Genomic DNA, 25,350 nt, shown 5'->3' on the forward strand with positions numbered 1-25,350 from the left:
TGCAGTGAGCCAAGATCACGCCACTGCACTGCAGCCTGAGCGAAAGAGGGAAACTGTCTCAAAAAAAAAAAAAAAACAGAAGAACCAAGGTCTGAGAAATATCTCAATAAATAGTAGCTACAAGTTTACCTTTTAAACCAGAGGAGATATGAAAGCAATCCATACTTTCTGGGACCTTGTGGGGCCAACAGGTGTTGACTGAGGTGAATTGACCTTCTTGAAGATAGTAGAGAGTGAGATGCTGTTTATTCTTTTTTTTGAGATGGAGTCTTGCTCTGTTCAAGCAATTATCCTGCCTCAACCTCCTGAGCTGCTGGGATTACAGGTGCACACCACCGTGCCCGGGTAATTTTTGTATTTTTGTAGAGACGGAGTTTCACCATGTTGACCAGGCTGGTCTTTAACTCCTGACCTCAAGTAATCTGCCCGCCTTGGCCTCCCAAAGTGCTGGGATTACAGGCGTGAGCCACCCTACCCAACTGAGATGCTGTTTATTCTAACATTTGTTCCACTGTGAACCTTGAGGTTAGATTTCAAGTATTCAAAGCAGTAGTTCCTAGAGATATCATAATTAATAATTAAATTAAGATTTAATATTTGTTGATTTTATTTTGGTATTTTTCCACTTTTATCAGGGCATACCAATTCAATCACCATGAGTTGGAGCTTCCTGACTCGCCTGCTAGAGGAGATTCACAACCATTCCACATTTGTGGGGAAGATCTGGCTCACTGTTCTGATTGTCTTCCGGATCGTCCTTACAGCTGTAGGAGGAGAATCCATCTATTACGATGAGCAAAGCAAATTTGTGTGCAACACAGAACAGCCGGGCTGTGAGAATGTCTGTTATGATGCGTTTGCACCTCTCTCCCATGTACGCTTCTGGGTGTTCCAGATCATCCTGGTGGCAACTCCCTCTGTGATGTACCTGGGCTATGCTATCCACAAGATTGCCAAAATGGAGCACGGTGAAGCAGACAAGAAGGCAGCTCGGAGCAAGCCCTATGCAATGCGCTGGAAACAACACCGGGCTCTGGAAGAAACGGAGGAGGACAACGAAGAGGATCCTATGATGTATCCAGAGATGGAGTTAGAAAGTGATAAGGAAAATAAAGAGCAGAGCCAACCCAAACCTAAGCATGATGGCCGACGACGGATTCGGGAAGATGGGCTCATGAAAATCTATGTGCTGCAGTTGCTGGCAAGGACCGTGTTTGAGGTGGGTTTTCTGATAGGGCAGTATTTTCTATATGGCTTCCAAGTCCACCCGTTTTATGTGTGCAGCAGACTTCCTTGTCCTCATAAGATAGACTGCTTTATTTCTAGACCCACTGAAAAGACCATCTTCCTTCTGATAATGTATGGTGTTACAGGCCTTTGCCTCTTGCTTAACATTTGGGAGATGCTTCATTTAGGGTTTGGGACCATTCGAGACTCACTAAACAGTAAAAGGAGGGAACTTGAGGATCCGGGTGCTTATAATTATCCTTTCACTTGGAATACACCATCTGCTCCCCCTGGCTATAACATTGCTGTCAAACCAGATCAAATCCAGTACACCGAACTGTCCAATGCTAAGATCGCCTACAAGCAAAACAAGGCCAACACAGCCCAGGAACAGCAGTATGGCAGCCATGAGGAGAACCTCCCAGCTGACCTGGAGGCTCTGCAGCGGGAGATCAGGATGGCTCAGGAACGCTTGGATCTGGCAGTTCAGGCCTACAGTCACCAAAACAACCCTCATGGTCCCCGGGAGAAGAAGGCCAAAGTGGGGTCCAAAGCTGGGTCCAACAAAAGCACTGCCAGTAGCAAATCAGGGGATGGGAAGACCTCCGTCTGGATTTAATCCTGGCGGGCTTAAAACCTGTGCTTTTCATAGTTTATGGTAAGCAGCAGCTCACTGAATAATGACTTCCATTGAGTAAACATTTGGCTCTGGTTATCTTCAGGGATGCTGTTGGCTCATGATCCAAGCTCAGGGGACTCTGGAGGCGGGGCTGGGCTGAGGGACAGAAAGGGAAACACAGTGTTCCCAGGCACATGTTCTTAGCAATAATACAGTTGCAGAACTTTACATTTGTGTCTTCCAGATCTGGAGAAGAACAGACATATTTAAATCATTCTTGTTGAACAGTTTTTGTATGTACAGTATTATGGTACTTTTTTTTTTAGTATGAGAACTTTTTTTGTATTTGTACATTGAACTGCTGTAGTTATACTTTTATATTAAAGGGGAAAAAGTCCTTATAAATAATGCCTATTAGGCTAGTGCTATTACTTTGTTCAGCAAATTCTACCCTGGCTTTAGAGTTTTTAATAGATGCTACACCTAATAAAAGTGCCTCTCATATTGCAGGAACGATTTCAGATGTGTAAGGAGACTGAAGAGGAGATACCAGTTTTTAGTCTTGGAAAGCAAGTTCACAGTAGAAGGAGGTTGAGATCTTTCTTTTATGTGAGAAATCTTTGAATCTCATTCATGCGATCAGAGTTGTAGCCAATTTTTGAAAACCTTATTTTCAAAGGAAATAAATGATTCACTGTTGGATTCCTTTAAATATCAAGCATCACCAGTATATGCTTTGATGGTATATGTATATAACTTAAAGTTCTTTCAAAAGCCTGATACAGAAACGTGTCCCCAGTTTGGTAGCAATGTGGAAAACCTGGCTAGAGATGATATGGAGCTGTCCCTCAGAAAGCAAAGCCATGCCTGGAATCCCTAATAGGATGCTTAGTTGTGAACCTGTTTGATTTGCCTTAAGCCTCTATCCAGAAACCTGCCCGCTTCCGTCTGGTTAAGAAGCCAGTGGTGGATATTTTCTTTGTTAACATTAGAAATGCAAACATTCCCTTGTCAACCAAGAATACTCAAAGCTACTTGTATTGGAAACGGCAGAAGGCCTAAATCCAAATTTCTTATTTTTTATAATTTACCATAGAAGTTTTGTGATTAAATTCTTACTTCTGCCAGTGGAGGTTTATGCCTGAAAGGTCATGGGGTCCTGTCTGTAAATAGACCTAAAGAGAAGTGCAGTATGTATTCTTTGTAGGCATAATGTGTTTGTCACTGACAAGCATTCATGTTCATCCCACTAGTCTTTTATTGCAGTCTTTTATTGTCATTTTCAGCCTTATGTTGGAGAGCTTTGCTTTCTCATCATGTTCACATTGTCTTAAGTTTTGTGAGCTTCTGAGAAAGAGCTTGGTAAAGGTTTAAAGGGGACTTTGTTCCACCAGGGAGCATTTTATTTGGGTGTCTCACCCTTTTCTAATGAAAGCTGTTGTAAGCCACCTCTGACTTGGAAATTCTGAAAGTATGAATATTTTTTATATCTTAATTGTAAAATGCCAGTTCTCCATTATTTAGATGAATAGTAGAACACTGCACCCTTTGTGCAGTGTTTTTGTTTCTCTACTGCATTCCTACCCCCACCAAAAAAAGAAACTTAAGGAAATTTTTTTTTGAGACAGGGTCTCCCTCTTTCACCCAGGCTGGAGTGCAGCAGCATGATCTCAGCTCACTGCAGCCTCTGCCTCCCAGGCTCAAGCAATCATTCCACCTCAGCCTCTTGATTAGCTGGGACTACAGGCATGTGCCACCATACTCGGCTAATTCTTTTTAAAAAATTTTTTTTGTAGAGACGAGGTCTCACTATGTTACCCAGCTTTTGGTGTCGAACTTTTGGGTTCAAGTGATCCTCCCGCCTCAGCCTCTCAAAGTGTTAGTATTATAGGCGTGAGCCACCATGCCCAGCCTAGAAAATTTAACCTTATCTTTTAGCCATTCATTTACTTTTATTTGCTTTTTTAAAAAAAAAAATCTTTAAATTTTAGCCTAGAGAAGCACCTCAGGAACTCTAAACATCTTAAGCAAAAATTAAACTCAGGTGAGACTGAAGGAGAAATTTCAGAAATACACATGTACATAATGGGTAATTAATAGACATGCACAGTTTCCTTCAAATCAAATGTTTAATAAGGAAATTCATATAATTCCAAGAAAACAGGCAAAATTTTGAATACATAAGCCTAGCTAAGATAAAGAACTACCAGTTAATTCTTAACATCACTGGAGCTTCCAGCAGGTTTTTTAATTGAAGGACAAAAAGTGTCCATACATTTGTGTTATCTCTTCAGAGCCTGAGGGAGAAGAGAGTGGCTTTGCCCAGTGGAAAGGTTGGGGATTTGAGAATGATACAGGGGGAAGGAGTCAAGCAGAAATGCCAGGAAGAACCAGGCAAAGACATTTGGCGCCAGAAGCATCCACTTAGTTTCTGTGAAGAGTGCCCCTGGTGTTTCATCTTGGCCTGTTTTGATGAGAATGTTATCTTTTGTGTCTGGATAACGCGTCAGCTTCCTAAAGTACATATAAAGATATTCTGTCACCTCCCCACATGCACACACTTTTAAAGTCTATTTTTATTCTCTTGCTAAAGTTGTAATTATGTCAAGAATTTTCCAGCTCTAACTGCCTTCTTAGTACATGTCTTTCTGCCTTTGAAGCATATGAGTTTGCCAAAGTCATTCTCCCCTAATGACATATTGTGGACTTACATTAAGAAAATGGGCCAGGCGCGGTGGCTCACACCCGTAATCCCAGCACTTTAGGAGGCCCAGGCGGGTGGATTACCTGAGGTCAGGAGTTCAAGACCAGACTGGTCAACATGGTGAAACTCCGTCTCTACTAAAAATACAAAAATTAGCCAGGAGTGCTGGGTGGACGCCTGTAATCCCAGCTACTTGGGAGGTTGAGGCAGGAGAATTGCTTGAACCCAGGAGGCAGAGGTTGCAGTGAGCTGAGATCATACCATTGCACTCCAGCCTGCAAGACAGAGTGAAACTCTTGTCTCAAAAAAAAAAAAAAAAGAAAAAAAGAAAGTGAGCCTGTTGATATCTAGCTAACCCATTGGTGGAGTCTGCATTGAATCTGTAAGAATATTGTTCTGGATCATGCAGGTGGGGTTTGTATAAAAAGCCTGTCCAACATTTAGTTCTCTCGCATCAGAATCATACTGTTTTGAATTGCCATATAAGACATGCTCCATCATGACACTTGCTTCTCCTCCAAATACAAGTTGAGTGCTTAGTCCTTCACCTGCTAGAATCAGGATACAATCAACATGATTATGTTCCTTAACACACTTGGATTTATGCAGATGTGGTGTGTCCTTTGCTCTTTTTTTTCTTAAGACAGAGTCTTGCTCTTGTCGCTCAGGCTGGAGTGCAGTGGTGTGATTTCGGCTCACTGCAACCTCCGCCTCCTGGGTTCAAGCGATTCTCCTGCCTCAGCCTCCCGAGTAGCTGGGATTACAGGCACCACCACCATACCAGGCTGATGTTTTTTGTATTTTTAATAGAGACAGGGCTTCATCATGTTGGCCAGGCTGGCAGGCTGGTCTCGAACTCCTGACCTCGTGATCCACCCACCTCAGCTTCCCAAAGTGCTGGGATTACAGGCGTGAGCCACCGCGCCTGGCCTGTTCTTAAAACCCGTTATTCAGAAGATTTGTAAAAGAAATAGGCTTTTTTTTTTTTTTTTTTTTGGTTAATTCAAACTTGAGGGGAAAATTAGATAGCATTTTCCCCTAAAGAAATGTTAATGTTCATTTTGTGGCTTTGTTTTCAAGTTTCAGGAGCCATGTACATCTCAGAAGTGTTACGAAGTGATTAGAAAAGGCCTCTGGTAAAAGACGTTCAAGGACCAACCATTATTATTGGTCACTTGTTTGAACTTGGCGCTTAAAAAAAAAGTTGGACTGTGATGCTTTGGTGCTCTTTATCACAGACATCAGTGATGGTCTGAAACACTCTCTAGCAGTTTATACGAAGAATGGACTTACATGTTATCAGTTACACTCATGATTTACTCGTTCAGCTTCTACAAGTCCATACTTTATGCTGTCTCATTTAAGAGACAGTCCACTTCTGAAAATAAAATCGATAGTTGATGATACATTTTTGGCTAGCCAGCTTTCTGTAAAAGGCAAGTATGTTAGACATGCACAGTTTCCTTCAAATCAAATGTTTAATAAGGTACTTCAAGAAACGCCTTTTTAAAAATCAAAGGTTTTGGCCAGGCATGGTGGCTCACGCCTGTAATCCCAGCACTTTGGGAGGCCAAGGTGGGCGAATCACAAGGTCAGGAGTTTGAGACCAGCCTGGCCAACATGGTGAAACCCCGTCTCTACTAAAAATACCAAAAATTAGCCGGGCGTGGTGGTGGGTACCTGTAATCCCAGCTACTCAGGAGGCTGAGATGAGAATCACTTGATCCCAGGAGGTAGAGGTTGCAGTGAGCCGAGATTGTGCCATTGCACTTCAGCCTGGGCAATGAGTGAAACTCTCAAAAAAAAATTAATAGTAATAATAAAGTCCCTGCATGCAGTTTGGAAATAAAATTTAAACTCATTTATATGTAATAAATATGTAATAATTCACAGTCACCATCAAATGTTGGAATCATTGAATTGCATACTTGTACTCATTCCGGCCACATCATGAAGTGTTTAAAGATTTGTATTTGCTGTTGTCTCTATGTAGTTCTATTGATGTTTGGTTTTGTTTTTTGGGGTTTGTTTTGAGCCCAGGCTAGAGTGCAGTGGCACAATCTCAACTCAATACAGCCTGGACCTCCTCGGCTCAAGCAATCCTCCCACTTCAGCCTCCCAAGTAGCTGGGCTGCAAGTGCTCACCACCACACCTGGCTAATTTTTGTATTTTTTGTAGAGACAGAGCTCTCACTATGTTGCCCAGACTGGTCTCAAACTCCTGGGCCCAAGCAATCCTCCCGTCACAGCCTCCGAAGGTGCTGGGATTACAGGCATAAGCCACTGTGCCCAGCCTGTTTTTAATAATGATATTAAGTGGGTTTGGTTCATGTGTTATTAATCAGTGTTAATAATCGTACTTTTTTTTTTTTTAAAAGAAACCATGGTATTCTAAAATCAGGAGTCCAAATAAAAGAAAGTTCTCGGCTGTGCGTGGTGGCTAACACCTGTAATCCCAGCACTTTGGGAGGCTGAGGTGGGTGGATCACTAGAGGTCAGGAGTTTGAAACAAGCCTGGCCAACATGGTAAAACCCCCTCTCTACTCAAACTACAAAAATTAGCCGGGCATGGTGGTGCACACCTGTAATCCCAGCTACTCGGGATGTTGAGGCATGAGATTTCCTTGAATCTGGAAGGCAGAGGTTGCTGTGAGCCGAGATCGCGCCATTGCACTCCAGCCTGGGTGACAGAGTAAGACTGTCGCCAAAAAAGAGGAAAAAAGTTATCCAGTGCAGTTTCTACAGAGATAAAAGAAGTAATAGTTCTGGCTGGGTGTGGTGGCTTATGCCTGTAATCCCAACACTTTGGGAGGCCAAGGCAGGTGGATCACATGAGGTCAGGAGTTCGAGACCAGCCTGGCCAACATGGCAAAACTGTCTCTACTAAAAATATAAAAATTAGGTATGGTGGCACGCGCCTGTACTTACAGCTACTTGGGAGGCTGAGGCATGAGATGAGAATCTCTTGAACCCAGGAGGCGGAGGTTGCAGTGAGCTGAGATTGCACCACTGCACTCCAGCTTGGGTGATGGAGTGAGACTCAAATAAAAAAGGTACTAGTTCTGCATTTCAGAGTTGGCTTGTTGAATCAGGCTATATGCTTCCAAGATTTAAAATGTTTTTCTGTATTATACTCTCAATTGTGTTTTAAAAAATCTCTTACAGAAATCTCTACCTCAGGCACTAAGTGTTATGACATGGGTAGCATATTGATATTGAAAACTTAGCTAGGACTTCCAGCCTTTTAAGATAATTTAAATGTAAAATTAAATGGTTAACCAGCAATCTAATGTCATGTGGTGTGCAGTTTGGATATTGCATGAACAGCTAAGGAATCACCTGTTCTAGTGCCAAAGATCACTCATTGCTAATTTTGTTCTGTACAGCTTATGTAATATTTTCATGGTGGAGATGGACTCTGTGTGCTCAGGGCCTTGTCTCTAGGAAGATTTTGTCAATTCCAAATACAGTTTTGAAGATTCATTTGTGGTTTGTGTTTCCTTTCTCAGAATTTGAAACCAACTGAAAATCAGCTGCCAGGAAATGTCATATTGAGGATTTTACCCTATTTATATAAGATAATACCCAAGAGCTTAGTGATATACACAGAAAAGCTAATATGAAGATCTCTTCCTCATACGTTTCACCTGTAAGTTGATCTTGGTGGGAATACTTGAGCAGAGAAATTTCCAACTAAAGGTTTGGGCTTAAAAGATGCCTTTTTTCATAGCTGATTTGAAGCTCTTCTGGGACTACTGTGGCTAAATAGGTCAGCATATTCGTGGCGTCGCAATCTGGGGAATATAGGTAGCCTGGCGGGGGAGGCTGGGGTCTAAGCTCAAAAGCTGGGAATGCACCCTTGACTTCCCTCGGTTCTGGAGGCCTTTCCTGGAGTGCCTTCTGCAAGGGACCCTTTGCGGCAGCAGAGTCAGCAGTGTCGTTGAAAAGCCTAATCCACCTCCTGAGAAGGGAGCAGCAATGCCCTCTTGTTCCCTCAGACACGGGATAGCCGACTGGTAGGTCACGAACAGCTCACCCTCAGCAGCACAGATTGTAAACTGGTCAGCCAACCATATTTGGTAATGAATTTGTGAGCTATTTGAATGCTATTGGAGCAGTTAAATCACTCTGGATCTGTTAGTTTTGAAAGTAGATTCTTTGGCAGATTTGCCATCAGAACGGAGACTAATACCTGTGGCATCAAATCTGTTTTCTTTGCTACACAGAGTTTGAAAACTGTTTTTAAGGTTTTAAGGGCTTATATGATACTTTTAGGGTTTGTTTCCTTTAGATATCTCCCATTGGAAGCAGGTTGCACAACGGCATGAAGAATATGGAAGCAGAGGCAAATTTGGGAACAGAATCCAGGTCTGTACAATCCAGTATCCTTTGTTCTTGCAAGAGGAGGGTCCAGAAGCAGCTGTTAGCGGGTGCTCACAAGGGTTTAGGGGCATCTTTGCTGGGTGGACCTTGCATCTGTCTATTACAGTACTTTTTCAAAATGTAACCATTGGACCATTGGACTACTTGTTAGAAGTAACAGGAATGCTATTAACATACAGATTCCTGGGCCAAGGCGGGCGGATCACGAAGTCAGGAGATTGAGTCCATCCTGGCTAACATGGTGAAACCCCATCTCTACTAAAAATACAAAAAAATTAGCCGGCCATGGTGGCGGGCACCTGTAGTCCCAGCTACTCAGGAGGCTGAGGCAGGAGAATGGCGTGAACCCGGGAGGCGAAGCTTGCAGTGAGCCAAGATTGTGCCACTGCACTCCAGCCTGGGCAACAGAGCTAGACTCTGTCTCAAAAAAAAAAAAATTAAAAAATATATATAACAGAGAGAGAGAGAGATAGCGATATATAGATTCCTAGTCTGGGCAACATAGTGAGACCCTGTCTCTACAAAAAATAAGCAAAAAATTAGCTAGGCATGGTAGTACTCACCTGTAGTCCGAGCTCCTTGGGAGGCTGAGGCAGGAAGATCGGTTGACCGCCGAGGTGGAGGCTACAGTGAGCCGTGGTTGCGCCACTGCACGCCACCCTGGATGACAGAGCAAGAGCGAGACCCTGTCTGTCTGTCTCTCTCTCTATATATATACGTGTGTGTGTGTGTGTGTTTTTTTTAGATCCATTGCAGACCTACATAATCAGAACTAACAAGTTCTCTGGGGGATTCATTTTTTTAAATCTTTTATTAAGATATAATTTACATGGAGTAAAACTGTTGCATAGTTAGAAATGCATACAGTTAAGTAACCACACCAGAAAGATGCATAATAGTTGCATTACCCCCAAATTACCTGGTGATTCTTATGTACATTATAGTTTGAAAACCACTCATTTTTAAAAAATTGTTTGAAGTAGCCAAAATAAAAGGGGAAAGAGAATTGTTTTGAATTACCTCCTCTGTTCAAGAAGGTTTAGACCTGGCATAGCACATGAGTTTCATCTCATCAGTCAGCTCAGAATGACTGCTGGCTCCCTGGAGGGGAGACCTACGTAGAGGATCCAGGGACTCCTCTGGGTTCAGCCAAATAATCTATCAGTGATTTTGAGGTTGGGGCAGGGTTGATGGAAGAGTGTGCCATCCTTGACTAGATGTTAAGCATGTTTCAAAATATCATTGATATGGGAGTGCTGGGAAGGGAAGAGGTGGTCCCTTTAATTGATATGGAAGGGGGGAAGGGAAGTGCTGCATAGAGGATGGCATGGTTCCTGGCTAGGGCTCCACCCCCACGGACCTAGGTGAGGACTGGCATTTCCTGCCCAAATGTTTCGCCCCCATTCCCTAGACCCTAGTAGGCAGATGCAGGTGGCTGGATGTCCGGAAGAACACACTGACAGGCACTGGTGCGCTGGCAGGCCACCGACCTGCAGAAGCAGAATGACATGGAGTTTGGCCTGGGCAGTCAGAGGAGAGCCCGGGCCGCCAAGCGGCCGGACTCCAGGGGAAAAGCATCTCCCTTCTGGCTCCCCCATCTGCTGAGAGCTACTTCCACTCAATAAAACCTTGCACTCATTCTCCAAGCCCACGTGTGATCCGATTCTTCCAGTACACTAAGGCAAGAACCTCGGGATACAGAAAGCCCTCTGTCCTTGCAATGAGGCAGAGGTCTAATTGAGCTAACACAAGCCGCCTATAGACGGCTAAACTAAAAGAGCAAAACTAAAAGCACACACTGTAACATACGCCCACTGGGGCTTCAGCTGTAAACATTCACCCCTGGACACTGTCTTGGGGTCAGAGCCCCACAGCCTGCCCATCTGTATGCTCCCCTAGAAGTTTGAGGTTTGAGCAGCAGGGCACTGAAGAAGTGAGCCACTCCCCCATTGCACACCCTGCAAGGGGACAAGGGAACTTTTCCTGTTTCATCATGAAATAATGGATTTAGTGGCCGGGAGGGGTGACTCGCGCCAGTAATCCCAGCACTTTAGGAGGCTGAGTCGGGTGGATCACGAGGTCAGGAGTTCCAAGACCAGCCTGGCCAAGATGGTGAAACCCCGTCTCTACTAAAAATACAAAAATTAGCTGGGCGCAGTGGAAGGCGCCTGTAATCCCAGCTACTCGGGAGGCTGAGGCAAGAGAATTATTTGAATCTGGGGCAGGAGGGCAGAGGTTGCAGTGAGTCAAGATCGCACCACTGCACTCCAGCCTGGGTAACAGAGTGAGACTCTATCTCAAAATAAAATATGCATTTAGCACTTCTGGATCATGACTATGACTAGGCCCATGTGAAAAGAATCATCTCACCTTGTATGTAAGCAAGAGTTGGTGTCATTACTTAGAAATTTCTCCTTCCTACAGTTAATGACATCTTGGAGGAACTTAGAAACAGGAAGTGACTCAGGATTGGGAAGCACCAGAAAAAGAGCTGCTGACATGACATGGTGACAAGCATTCTTTGTCAATTGACTTTTTCTCCCGCCCCCTGGATCCTGAGGAAATGGCACAGCATTTCCTTGCCCTGCCCTTGACGTGCTATGCCTACTCTAAGCTAGATAGGGGCTTCTGAAAGAAAAACCTAAGGAAGCCCCCTGCTCATGCCTGGAGGAAAGAACTGCCGACTTTGTCTTTGCCCTCAGCCAAACTGCCACAAGTATCTTTGTCTGCCTGGCTCTCCTGGGGCCATCACAGAGGGCTGGGGATGCTGACAGCCGTAAACTCCAGGCGAGGCAGAACCAAGCAGCTGTTCATAAGCGATTTCAGTGCATGTCCAGTGACCCGAATGGGACCCGACCATGGGGAAAATGATACAGAACTAGATCGCTTTCTTTAAATTTTATTTTTAGTTTGTGTACTCCTATGGAGGTGTAATTTTATCTTTGTGCTGGGAACACTGAAAAGCACTGACGGGGAGCTCCTTTGGCCTGGCCCATTTTTCTGAAAGCACGTTGCAGCTGTGGCTTCTGCCCAGCAGGCAGAGACTGATGTTAGATCCTGTACCCAGCTGCTGCTGGGAGAAGGGACAGACTCAGCTTCTGACTGCAGGGGCATCTGCAGGAAGATCGGGGAAACTGAAGACATTTTAACTGCAAAAGCCCTAGAAACAGTAAGTGCAAATTGTTCCGTGGATTGTTGACTTCACATTCAAACCATCGGGAAGTGATCGAGACTGGAAGCGTCGACAAGGATCCGCAGGGTCTGGGACCAGAGACCAGCTTGTGATCCTGCTGTGGAGTGCTAGGGGTCTGCTCTGGGGAGGGGGCTTTGGCCTAGAAGAGACATGGTACAGAGTGGGAACTGTTACAGTCATGCAACACTTAACATCAGGTGATTCTGTCATTGTACAAATATAGAAAGAACTCACACTAACCCATACAGCGTAGCCTACTACACACACAGGCTCTATAGCCTATTGCTCCTAGGCTACGAACACATCCAGTGTGTGTCTATACTGAATGCTGTAGACAATGGCAACACAATGGTATTTGTATATCTAGACATATCTAAACAAAAGGTACAGTGAAAGATAAAATATATACAGTATAAAAGATTTTTTTAAAAAGCTGGGTGTGGTGGCACACTCCTGTAATCCCAGCACTTTGGGAGTCCTGAGGTGGGAGGATCACTTCATCCCAGGAGTTCGAGACGAGCCTGGGCAACATGGCGAAAACCCATCTTGACAAAAAATACAAAAATTAGCCGGGCGTGGTGGTGGGCGCCTGTAATCCCAGCTATTCAGGAGACTGAGGCATGAGAATTGCTTGAACCCGGGAGGCGGAGGTTGCAGTGAGCCGGGATGGCACCACTGCACTCCAGCCTGCATGACAGAGTGAGACCCCGACTCAAAAAAGAAAAGAAAAGAAAATGTGGTCCTTCCATACAATAGAAAGTTATTCAGCCTTGAAAGAAGGAAATCCTCACATCTGCTACATGAATGAGACTTGAAGACATTATGCTGAGTGGATTAAGCCAGCCACAAAAAGACAAATACTGTGTGACTCCACTTATATGAGACTCAGAATAGTCAAAATCATGAAAACAACATAGACTGGTGGTGGCCAGGGGCTGGAGGGAGTGGGGAATAGGCAGTTGTCAATGGGTGTAGAGTTTTAGTTTTGCAAGATGAAAAACTTCTAGGGATCTGCTACACAAACGTGCATATAGTTAACACCACTGAACTGTACTCTTTTTTTTTTCTTTTTGAGACAGAGTCTCGCTCTTTTGCCCAGGCTGGAGCGCAGTGGCACGATCTTGGCTCACTGCAACCTCAGCCTCCCGAGTAGCTGGGATTACAGGCGCCTGCCACAACGTCCAGCTAATTTTTGTATTTTTTAGTAGAGACGGGGTTTCGCCATGTTAGCCAGGCTGGTCTTGAACTCCTGACCTCAGGTGATCTGCCCACCTTGGCCTCCCAAAGTGCTGGGATGACAGGCGTGAGCCACTGCGCCCGGCCTAAACTGTACTCTTAAACATTGAGAAGGTAAGTTTTGTATTATGTGTTTTTTACCACAATTTAAAAATTTAAAAAATGTATTCAAACAAATAAAAGAATTTTGAGGCTCACGCCTGTAATCCCAGCACTTTGGGAGGCCAAGGCAGGCGGATCACCTGAGGTCAAGAGTTTGAGAACAGCCTGGCCAACATGGTGAAACCCCGTCTCTACTAAAACTACAAAAATTAGGTGGGCGTGGTGGCGGGCGCCTGTAGTCCCCGCTACTTGGGAGGCTGAGGCAGGAGAATCGCTTGAACCCAGGAGGCGGAGGTTGCAGTGAGCCAAGATCATGCCACTGCACTCTAGCCTGAGTGACAGAGTGAGACATTGTCTTTTTTTTTTTTTTTTTTTTTGAGACGGAGTTTCGCTCTTGTTGCCCAGGCTGGAGTGCAATGACGCGATCTCGGCTCACCTCAACCTCCGCCTCCCGGGTTCAAGCAATTCTCCTGCCTCAGCTTCCCGAGTAGCTGAGATTACAGGCACGCGCCACCACACCCAGCTAATTTTGTATTTTTAGTAGAGACGGGATTTCTCCATGTTGGTCAGGCTGGTCTCGAACTCCCGACCACAGTTGATCCGCCTGCCTGGGCCTCTCAAAATCCTGGAATTACAGGCTTGAGCCACTGTACCTGGCAACATTCTGTCTTAAAAAAAAAAAACACGGGCCGGGCTCAGTGGCTCACGCCTGTCATCCCAGCACTTTGGGAGGCCGAGGCAGGCGAATCACGAGACAGATCACCTGGGCAAGAGAGGGAGACTCCATCTCAAAAAAAAAAAAAAAAAGAAAATTAAGTCCCCCCCATGCTCCCGAGTCTTCTTACTCCTCATAGGTGACCACTGTTCAGTCTACCGTTTCTTCCCAGAAATATGTGCACATACAAGCATATACATATGTCTACTCTTTGCTTAGCAAACCATTTATTCAGCCAAATTACAATTGTTGTCTTTGATAAAGCAGGCTACAGACCTCCAGATCCTAAATTGGTGGCACCAAAATTAGAGAACTTACTTTGTCTTGAAGAGAACACTTGCAAATTGACCAGGAACCCCTACTGCCAGTGTACATGAATTAGACTTCCATAAAGATTATAACTTAGGTGCCAGAATACACATTTTGAAATGAATGTAGGCCATCTAAAGGCATTTTTAGCTTCTAAACATTAACTTTATGGGGGCATAATTTACAGACAATAAATATACCTGCTTACAGTACATAGAGTTCAATTAGTTTTTTGTTTTTTTTTTTTTTTTTTTTTTTTTTTTTTTGAGAAAGGGTCTTGCTCTGTTACTCAGGCAGAAGTGCAGTAGCATGATCATAGCTCACTGCAGCCTGGATCTCCCGGGCTCAACTGATCCTCCCACCTCAGCCTCCCAAGCAGCTAGGACTACAGGCACATGCCACTACATCCGGCTAATTTTTAAATTTTTCTGTGGATATGGGGGTCTCACTGTGTTGCCCAGGCTGGTCTTGAATTCCTGGGTTCAAGTGATTCTCTTGTCTCAGCATCCCAAAGTGTTGAGATTACAAGTGTGAGTCACTGCACCCAGCTGACTTTTTTTTTTTTCCACTGTAAATACCATTGCCTTCTTTTGAGGGGGTTATTCTGTTTTAATTACTTATTGTTTTCTGGTTATGAAGATACTACAAGTTCCTTATTTTAAAATAGAGACAATTCAGAAAATAAAGAGAAACCAAAAGACATCAATAATTGCTCCATCCCTCAAAAAAAAAAAAATTGGCATTATTAGCATTGTCTTTTTAAAAGCATATGTGGCCGGGCACGGCAGCTCATGCTTATAATCCTAACATTTTGGAAGGCCAAGGCAGGAGGATAGTTTAAGGCCAGGAGTTCAAGACCAGCCTGGGCAACACAGCAATTCTCCCATTTCCACACACACACACAGTTTAGGCCGGGCCAGGCGTGGTGGCTCATGCCTGTAATCCCAGCACTTTGGGAGGCCAAGACGGGCGGGTCACGGGGTCAGGAGATTGAGACCATCCTGGCTAACACGGTGAGACCCCGTCTCTACTAAAAATACAAAAAAAAAAAAAAATTAGCTGGGTGTGGTGGTGGGTGCTTGTAGTCCCAGCTGCTCGGAAGACTGAGGCAGGAGAATGGCGTGCACCCGGGAGGCAGAGCTTGCCGTGAGCCAAGATCGCGCCACTGCACTCCAGCCTGGGTGACAGAGCAAGACTTCACCTCCAAAAAAAAAAAAAAAAATTTAGGCCGGGCATGGTGGCTCATGCCTATAATCTCAGCACTTTGGGAGGCTGAGGCGGGTGAATCACCTAAGTTCAGGAATTCAAGACCAGCCTGGCCAACATGGCGAAACCCCATCTCTACTAAAAATACAAAAATTAGCTGGGCGTGGTGGCACACACCTGTGATCCCGGCTACTCGGGAGGCTGAGACAGCAGAATTGCTTGAACCCAGGAAACAGGTTGCAGTGAGCCAAGACTGCGCCACTGCACTCCAGCCTGGGCAATAAAGCAAGACCTTGTCACATACACACAAAAAATTGGCCAGGTGCGGTGGCTCATGCCTATAATCCCAGCACTTTGGGGGGCTGAGGCAGGCGGATCACGAGGTCAGGAGATCAAGACCATCCTGGCTAACACGGTGAAACCCCATCTCTACCAAAAATACAAAAAAATTAGCTGGGCCTGGTGGCGGGCGCCTGTAGTCCCAGCTACTCGGGAGGCTGAAGCAGGAGGACTGCTTGAGCCCAGGAGGTCAGGCTGCAGTGAGCTATGATCACGCCAACGCACTTCAGCCTCGGCAACAGAGTGGGATCTTGTGTCTAAAAAATAAAAACGAAAAATAAATGCACACATGCACTTACTCATCTGTAAACACGGATAGTAATTTCAAGTGTCCTCATATAGTAATTCTCTGAACAAGGATTGGTATGTGGTTTTTAATTTCAGAAAAACTGAAAGCCATATTAAATTTAGCCCAAGTAACTTTATCAGATTTAGCCCAAATCAAGGTAAAATGAAGGCCTCTTATTTTTTTTTTTTTGAGTCAGGGTCTTGCTCTGTTACCCAGGCTGGAGTGCAGTGGTGTGAGCTCAGCTCACTGCAGGCTCGACCTCCTGGGCTCAAGTGATCCTCCCACTTCAGCTTCCCAAGTAACTGGGACCACAAGTGCGCACCACCACAGCCAGTTAATTTTTTATATTTTATGTGGAGATGAGGTCTTGCCATGTTACCCATACTCATCTCAAACTCTGTGCTCAAGCAATCTTCCCACCTTGGCCTCCCAAAGTGCTGGGATTACAGGCGTGAGCCACCGCGTCTGGCTCCAGCCTCTTTTCAACAACACTGGTCATTAGGCTTGGTTTTCTTTTTCTTTTTTTTTTTTTGAGACGAGTCTTGCTCTGTTGCCCAGGCTAGTATAGTGGTGCAATCTCAGCTCACTGCAACCTGAGCCTCTGGGGTTCAATCAATTCTCCTGCCTCAGCCTCCCAAGTAGCTGGGATTACAAGCCTATGCCACCACGCCTGGCTAATTTTTGTACTTTTAGTAGAGATGGGGTTTTACCATTTTGGCCAGGCTGCTTTCAAACTCCTGACCTCATGATCCACCCATCTCAGCCTCCCAGAATGCTGGGATTACAGGCATGAGCCACTGCGCCCGGCCAGAAAAGACATTTCTACAGTGTGCATGTGCCATGGGGTATGTCTCAAATGAAACTGTCTTGCCTCCACATCCCAAAGATAACTGAAATTTCAGTTTAAACTCCAGTTAAGCAGAATAGTTGTCAGCCAAGCACGGTGGCTCATACTTGTAATCCCAGCATTTTGGTAGGCCAAGGAGGGAGGATTGCTTAAGCCCAGGAGTTCAAGACCAGCCTGGGCAAATATTGAGGCCCTGTCTGCACAAAAATTAAAATTAAAATTAACTGGGGCTGGGCATGGTGACTCACGCCTGTAATCCCAGCACTTTGGGAGGCCAAGGCAGGCGGATTGCCTGAGGTCGGGAGTTTGAGAAACCCCATCTCTACTAAAAATATAAAAATTAGGTGGGTGTGGTGGCACACACCTGTAATCCCAGCTATTCAAGAGGCTGAGGCAGGAGAATTGCTTAAACCCGGGAGATGGAGGTTGCAGTGAGCCAAGATTGCCCCACTGCACTCCAGCCTTGGCGACAGAATGAGACTCTGTCTCAAAAAAAATAAAAATAGGCCTTGTGCAGTGGCTTACGCTTGTAATCCCAGCACTTTGGGAGGCCGAGGCAGGCGAATCACGAGGTCAGAAGTTCGAGACCAGCCTGGCCAACATGGAGAAACCCCATCTCTACTAAAAATACAAAATTAGCCGGACGTTGTGGTGCATGCCTGTAATCCTGGCTACTCAGGAGGCTGAGGCAGGAGAATCGCTTGAACCCGGGAGTCAGAGGTTGCGGTGAGACAAGATTGTACCATTGCACTCCAGCCTGGGCAATAAGAGCGAAATTCCGTCTCAAAAAAATAATAAAATAAAATAAAATAGGGGCTAGGAGCAGTGGCTTGCGCCTGTAATCCCAGCACATTGGGAGGCTGAGGCAGGTGGATCACCTGAGTCAGGAGTTCAAGACCATCCAGGCCAACATGGTGAAACCCTGCTGTCTCTACTAAAAATACAAAAATTACCTGGGCGTGGTGACTCACACCTGTAGTCCCAGCTACTCGGGAGGCTGAGGCAGGAGAATTGCTTGAACCCAAGAGGTGGAGGTTGCAGTGAGCTGAGATCACACCACTGCACTCCAGCCTGGTGATAGAGCGAGACTCCGTCTTTAAATAAATAAAATAAAATAAGATAAAATAGATAAACAAATAACTAAAATTAACTGGGTATGGTGGCACGCCTATAGTTGTAGCTACTCAGGAAGCTGAGGTGGAAGGATCACTTGAGCCTGGGAGGTCGAGGCTGCAGTGAGCCATGATGGAGCCACTGCATGGCCAACAGAGCAAGACCCTATCTCAAAAATAAATGAATAAATAAATAAATAAAAATAAAAGAACCAATAAAAGTAAAAACAGTTGTGAGCCAGTCTGGATTTTCTGGTCCCATTTTACATTTGCCCATTTGTTCTAGTCTCGTGTAGCACTGAGCAGTTCACTCCACAAGCATTTATTAAGCACCACTCATGTTGCAGGCACCAGATTCCATCCTGGAACTATGACACTGTAACAGGCAGACCCCGTCCCACTCTTCAAGGGGCCGACGCTGCTGAGGGGGATGGACAGGCTGTCAGGGCTCAGGGTGCTGCGTGCTTGGACCCAGGGAACTGATCAGAAAATGCTCCAGGAGCACAGGGCAGAGGCATCTCACCCAGGCTGGCTTTCTGGAGCAGAGATGGATAAATTGCCACCTAACAGATGAGTAGGAGTTAGTCATATAAAGTGGGCTGGAGGCCAGAAGTGGTGGTTCACCCCTGTAATCCAGCACTTTGGGAGGCTGAATTGCTTGAATGTAGGAGTTCAAGACAAGCCTGGGCAACATGGCAAAACCCCATCTCTACAAAAAATACAAAAATTAGCCAGGTGTGGTGGCACACGCCTGTAGTCTCAATTACTCGGGGGACATGAGGCGGGAGAATCACTTGAGCCTGGGGGGTGAAGGCTGCAGTGAGACGAGATTGTGCCAAAGCACTACAGCCTAGGTGACAGAGTGAGACTCCATCTCAAAAATAAATAAAAATAAATGAAATGGGAGGAAATCATAAATGCGGGGGAAGGTCCAAGGGTGACAGCTTTCAAGGAACAGGAACAGAAAGAAATTCCCAAGGCAGGAGCCTAGCGGGGAAGATGGGCTGAAACGGGCTGGAGAGGCGAGCAGGGAAGGGGCAGGTGAGCCAGAGCTCTGGCCACAGCCACGCTGGGAGGAGGGTCTGTGGTGCTCAGCCTGTAAGACTGCAGCAGGTGGTGGCATGAGCAGGAGGCCGGTTTGGAGTTGGCAGCCCCCAGTGTTTGCCCCAAGGACTGGACAGCAGTGGGAACTGTGGCAGTGGGAGCGGCAATGCCACGGTGCAGTGGGGCTGCGGAGGCGCTGGGGCTGGAGGTGGTTGGGGTGGTGGTTTGTGTTTAAGGGTGAAAAGGGCTGGGTTATGGGAAGGAGCAGGAAACATGGGGGAGAGGATTGGTAAATGGCAGAACCATGGCCTGAAGTGGTACCAGGGGCAGGGGCCCGAAGCAAAGTGGGAGGGATTAGCCCTTGGGGAAGAGCCTGAAGGTGCTGGGAAGAAGCAAGCTGGGAGCTGGGGAGCTGGCCTTTCTCCTAGGAGCATGAGGGGAGAGGCCATCAGGGAGAAAAGGGGTGGGACAGGGTGAGTTCTGAAGAGAACAGAGGAGGAGAAATTAAATGGCAGGAAGAGGGGAGGGAACCCTGGGCACTGTGGGTGTGAAGGCCACACAGTGCCCCACTGAGGCTGGAGATGCTGGTTTTGCAGAGACACCTGTCTGAGCCATCCTGGAACCCCCATACCCCTTAGAGCAGCCCTATGCCTCTACCCCACTCCTGCACTTATATCCTCCACCCAGAAATGACCCTCAGATGGGAGAAGTGACAGGTGCCCCACAATAAAATGGAGTTTTCTGCAGCAAAGTCCCTACAATGGAGTCGTAGAACGTGTTCCTCGCAGGGGCCGCTGAGATGACGGCGACATGGTGCTTTCGGGGGCGGCTGGGATCTAGCTCCACATGGAAGAAGTGCCTGGGATTCTGCTGGAGGAAAGGCAGATAGCGAGTTTATTTTTAAACCCAAGTGGGCACCGCGGCTGCCAGAGAGAAGCAGACGGTTCTTGGAGAGTGGAGATTGGCAGTTGGTCAGACACTTGTCAGGAAGCCTGAGGCTGCCAAGCGGGCAGGGGTTCAGGTGGCGGAGGGCCAGGGCTGAACAGAGGGGTCTGTGGGGGTGAGGGCAGCAGCAATTAACCCTTCGGGGTCCAACACCAGCGTGGCCTAAGGAGGTAGCCAGGCCTGGAGGACTGAGTGTAGCGAGTGGAGACCTCAGGCTGGGCTGCCCCTGGGGCCATATGGAGCCAGTGTAAGTGATAACTGTCCTAGCCCCTGCACCCAGTGGTGGCCCAGGCTTGGTCTCCTCCTGTAGTCAGATGGGCCACGTGAATAGCCTTGTGCAAAGCAAAGGTGTCTGTTGGGGACCCCTTGCTGCTCTCCACGCTCTGAAGGCCCCTGGGCCTCTTGCATTGGGGTGTTCTTTTTTTTGAGACAGAGCCTCCCTCTGTCACCCAGGCTGGAGTGCAGCGGCGTGATCTTGGCTCACTGCAACCTCCCCTTCCCAGGTTTAAGCAATCCCCTTGTCTCAGCCTCCCGAGTAGCTGGGATTACAGGCACCAGCCACCACGCACAGCTAAATTTTGTATTTTTAGTAGAAACGGGGTTTTACCATGTTGGCCAGGCTGTTCTCTAGCTCCTGAGCTCAAGTGATCCACCTGCCTCAGCCTCCCAAAGTGCTGGAATTACAGGTGTGAGCCACTGTGCCTGGCCACACTGTCAGCATTCTGAGGAGCCAAGTGGCACTTAGTCCTGATAGCTGACTTGGAATGCCACCTGTGACTGAGGTGGAGGGCATGGCTTCATGGCCTCATCAACCTCATGGGGACTCGGCGAAGTCTCGGTGGTGAACAGGCCTCCTAAGGACTCCTGCGCATGGCAAGGGCTGTCAGGGCACATTTCAGGAGCTGTCGCCAGGGGTGGTCTCCAGGTTGTAACGGCTTTGGCCTCTTAGAGGACATGATCCACTGACTGGTGTTTATTTCCCACCTTTGCTTTCAACACCAAAGGCCTGAAGAGCCTAGGCCGCAGGCACTGGGTTTCTGGGCTCAGCTGAAAGTCTTCAAGAATCTTCCTCAGCATGAAGCCTTGGGCTGGAGCTGCTTCTCTCTCCTGCTGATCTTCTGGAAAGATTGACAGAAATCTTCTTTTGCCTAAAGCAAGTTCCTGGGAGCCAGAGCCCCTTTCAGGGCAGGATAAATCTAGGTCTCTCACTCTAGATTAAGTTAAAATTCCTTGATCCTGCCAACATCAGCCTGACTTGTCTCTTGCCTTCTTCTTCTTCTTTTTTTTTTTGGAGACGGAGTCTTGCTCTGTCACCCAGGCTGGAGTACAATGGACCATCTCGGCTCACTGCAACCCCCGCCTCCTGGGTTCAAGCGATTCTTCTGCCTCAGCCGCCAGAGTAGCTGGGATTACAGGTGCGCACCACCACGCCTGGCTAATTTTTTTGTATTTTTAGTAGAGACGGGGTTTCGCCATGTTGGCCATGCTGGTTTCCATCTCCTGACCTCGTGATCTGCCCACCACAGCCTCCCAAAGTGCTGGGATTACAGGCATGAGCCACTGCGCCCGGCCATCTCTTGCCTTCTAGAAAGGACTATACACAAAGGTTCCCTCTGACCTTTAAGGAGGCAGTGTCTGCTGCTCCTGACCTAAGTCTTTCACACATAGTTGTCTGTTTTCTCTTCTGTCCTTTCCTTCTTTCAAAGCTTCCTGGATGTAAATGTTGCTTCTTAACAGTATCTGTAATAGCCACATGTAGCTGCTGAGTTTGAAACTGGGCACAATGCATCCCTGATTTCAAAGGCTTTGTACAAAAAAAAAAAAAGGATGTACCATCTCAATAATTATTTTATGTTGATTATATGTTGGTATGAGAATATTTTGGATGTATTAGATTTATTTATTTATTTAGTTTTAGTTTTTTGAGATGGAGTCTCGCTCTGTAGCCCAGGCTGGAGTGCACTGGCACAATCTCGGCTCACTGCAACCTCCGCCTCCCAGGTTCAAGCAATCCTCCTGCCTGGGATTACAGCTGGGATTACGGATTACAGGCACCCGCCACCACATCAGCTAATTTTTGTATTTTTAGTAGAGATGGGGTTTCACCATGTTGGCCAGGCTGGTCTCGAACTCCTGACCTCATGATCCACCCTCCCCAGCCTCCCAAAGTGCTGGGATTATAGGCTGAGCCACTGCACCCAGCCCCTGTGCAACAAAAAATTGGCCAGGCATTAGCCGGGCGTGGTGGCACGCACCTGTAATCCCAGCTACGTGGGAGGCTGAGGTGAAAAGATCCCTGGAACCCTGGAGGTGGAGGTTGCAGTGAGCCAAGATGGCACCACTCCACTAGGGTGACAGAGCAAGCTCAGTCTAAAAAAAAAAAAAAAAGAAAAAAAAGAAGAAAATTAACCAGGCATGATGGCCAGCACCTGTGGTCCCAACTACTTAGGAGGCTGATGTGGGAAGATTGTTTGAGCCCCAGTGTTCAATGCTGCAGTGAGCTATGATGCATTACTACACTCCAGACTGGGCGACAGACAAAAAAGAAAAAAAAAAAAAGTGAGGGGTGAGGGGGATGATTCGGAGGCAACCTGGAATGGTGATTTTATCCAAAGATTTTCTCTTTTCTTCCTTTTTTTTTTTTTTTTTTTTTGAGACAGAGTCTTGATCTGTGTTAGCCTCCCATGTAGCTGGGATTACAGGCCCACACCACCAAGCTTAGCAAATTTTTTTTTTTTTTGAGACACAGTCTCGCTCTGTCACCCAGGCTGGAGTGCAGTGGCACCATCTCGGCTCACTGCAACCACCACCTCCCAGTTCAAGCAATTCTCCCGCCTCAGCCTCCCGAGTAGCTGGGACTACAGGCATGCACCACCACGCCCAGCTAATTTTTGTATTTTTAGTAGAGATTTGATTTCACCATATTGGCCAGGCTGGTCTCAAACTCCTGACCTCGTGATCCCACCCGCCTCGGCCTCCCAAAGTGTTGGAATTACAGGTGTGAGCCACTGCGCCCGGCCGGTTAATTTTTAAAAAGTTTTTTGTAGAGACAAGGTCTCACTATATTGCTCAGGCAGGTCTTGAACTCCTGGGCTCACTCAAGTGATCCTCCCACCTCAGCCTCCCAAAGTAATAAAATTATAGGCATAAGCCACTGCTCCTGGCCAAAGGAATTTCTACTTTTGAAAAATAAGGGTTCCTGGGAATTCCTTGCAATAGGTGGCCTTCACTGCAAATTTCAAATTCCTGGTTCCACCCATGTTGTTTAGGAATCACTCCATCAGAGCTGCCGATAACCAGTTCTGAAACCAAAGTCAGTCTTTTCAGATGTTCTGTTTGGGCCAGATCTGATTCTCCATTCCAACCTGTGGAGCTTTATTTCCTCCTGGCCAGTTGGGAAAAGGTGAGCTGGCATCCCCAGGCAGGCAAGACAAAGGCAGAGAGTTCGGTGCCTCTCTGACATCCGCTTGCCTACCCACGCAGGGGACACTTAGGGCTCCAGGGTTTGGTCCGAGGCTGAGAGGCGTCTGGTGACTCTGCACTGACCTTTTTTTTTTTTTCTTGAGACAGAGCCTTGCTCTGTCGCCAAGGCTGGAGTGCAGTGGTGTGACCTCAGCTCACTGCAACCTCTGCCTCCCGGGTTCAAGCAATTCTCTCTCTCAGCCTCCCAAGTAGTTGGGACTACAGGCAAGCGCCACCACACCTGGCTAATTTTTGTATCTTTAGTAGAGACAGGGTTTCACCATGTTGGCCAGGCTGGTCTCGAACTCCTGACTTCAAGTGATCCACCTGCCTTGGCCTCCCAAGTGTTGGGATTACAGGCGTGAGCCACCACGCTCGGCCTACACTGACCTTTGAGAGTCACAAAGGCTGAGCCTCACCTGTGCCCTCTCTGCCTTCCTGCCATTCATCTGCCAGAAGCCACCCTTTCCCTATCTGGAGGGTCAGCTGAACCACACATCAGACCCGGATAGACTGGGAACTGGGAACTGAGAAAGGGTTAAGCATGGGCATGGAGGAGTTGAGAGGCAGAAGCAAAAAGAAAGTTAAAAATAGTGTTATTCAGCCTAGAGCAAGGAAGACAAGGGCACAGCTAGACTTCAGTTCATGACTGATCGGTTTGAGAATGATTCTTGCTTTTTTCCCCCTGCACTCTGAATAGGAAGAAGCTGACCTGCTGCAGGAGAGACTGGAGTTAGATGTTTCCCAGTGTCCTGCGGCGACCAGATGCCAGAGTAGGAATCTAAGCTGAACGTGGCCCTGGGTCCTACTCTTTCGGCATGTGATCCAAGGTGGCCTTGGGAACCCTACCTGTTCAGGAATGGGGGGCTATGATCCCAAAGCTTCTAGCTGCCAATTCTTCCCAGGCCCCTGCTTGGTGCTGCTATTTCTTTCTCCATCTTTTTCTAGCCTTTCATTTGTTTCCCTGCCCCCAACTGCTTCTTTTATCTTTTCCCTTAACAAGCGGGACTTCCAGAGCCCGATGGATCCTCCCCCAGTTCTTCCTCCCGGCCCCCCAAGTCTGCGAATACCTCCAGGCCCAAGCACTCTGCAGGGGAAGACAGGAATAATCATTACAGGCTCCTGGCTCAGACGCAGCCCCAGCCAGGGGAGGGACTCCCAGCACTAGCCTTGCTCAGTCCCCTCCTGCCCCAGGCTCGGCCAGAGGGCACAGGGGTGGGAAAAGAGCCCAGGAACACGGTGCCCTGGGACCAGACAGGCTAATGGTTTTGTCCAGCTTTCTGGAATCTTTTGGGAGGTGAGGAGAGGCTTCTTTGGCTTCAGCCATAAAAGGGAAGTTGGGTCTCCAGACTTTTGGGAAAATGCTTTCCTACTCGCCTGGCCTCCTGCTTTGCTGGAGCCAGAGGAGGGGCACAGCTGTCTTTGTTGGAAGAGCCGAGGAAGCAAGGAAGCGGAAGCGGGAGGGCCAGGCCTCCACCCTGTTTCCTCACCATGAATGGAGCTGGTCCTGGGCGCTCCCTTCCCGCCTCCAGCACCCCAGTTATCATGCTCCCTCCTGAGCCAGAGGGGACAAGTCACAGCATGGCCATTCACAGACAGGAGAGAAACGCAAGGTTGG

General features: G+C 47.0%; 1 protein-coding gene across 10 annotated transcripts in view; it reads left to right on the plus strand.

Moving 5' to 3' along the window:
- The window catches only part of GJC1 (gap junction protein gamma 1), a 37,832-nt gene extending 24,348 nt beyond the window's left edge, over nt 1–13,484 (plus strand). For 3 of the 10 annotated variants that reach the window (XR_010110537.1, XR_010110540.1, XR_010110539.1), the window contains exons 3-5: nt 636–1,885; nt 8,060–8,199; nt 8,842–10,577. Coding sequence is in view for 5 of the 10 variants with exons in the window: in XM_063598657.1 (XP_063454727.1) it covers nt 656–1,846 (1,191 nt within the window). In the remaining 5 variants the exon portion in view is untranslated. Of the gene's footprint in view, nt 1–635; nt 8,034–8,059; nt 10,578–11,357 lie in introns of those variants that run through there. The other 7 variants (XM_063598657.1, XM_034941676.3, XM_063598655.1 and 4 more) reach the window with 4 other exon arrangements.
- Nucleotides 13,485–25,350: the final 11,866 nt, after the last annotated feature.

This window comes from Pan paniscus, chromosome 19 (genome assembly GCF_029289425.2).
Source record: "Pan paniscus chromosome 19, NHGRI_mPanPan1-v2.0_pri, whole genome shotgun sequence".
NCBI lineage: Eukaryota > Metazoa > Chordata > Mammalia > Primates > Hominidae > Pan > Pan paniscus.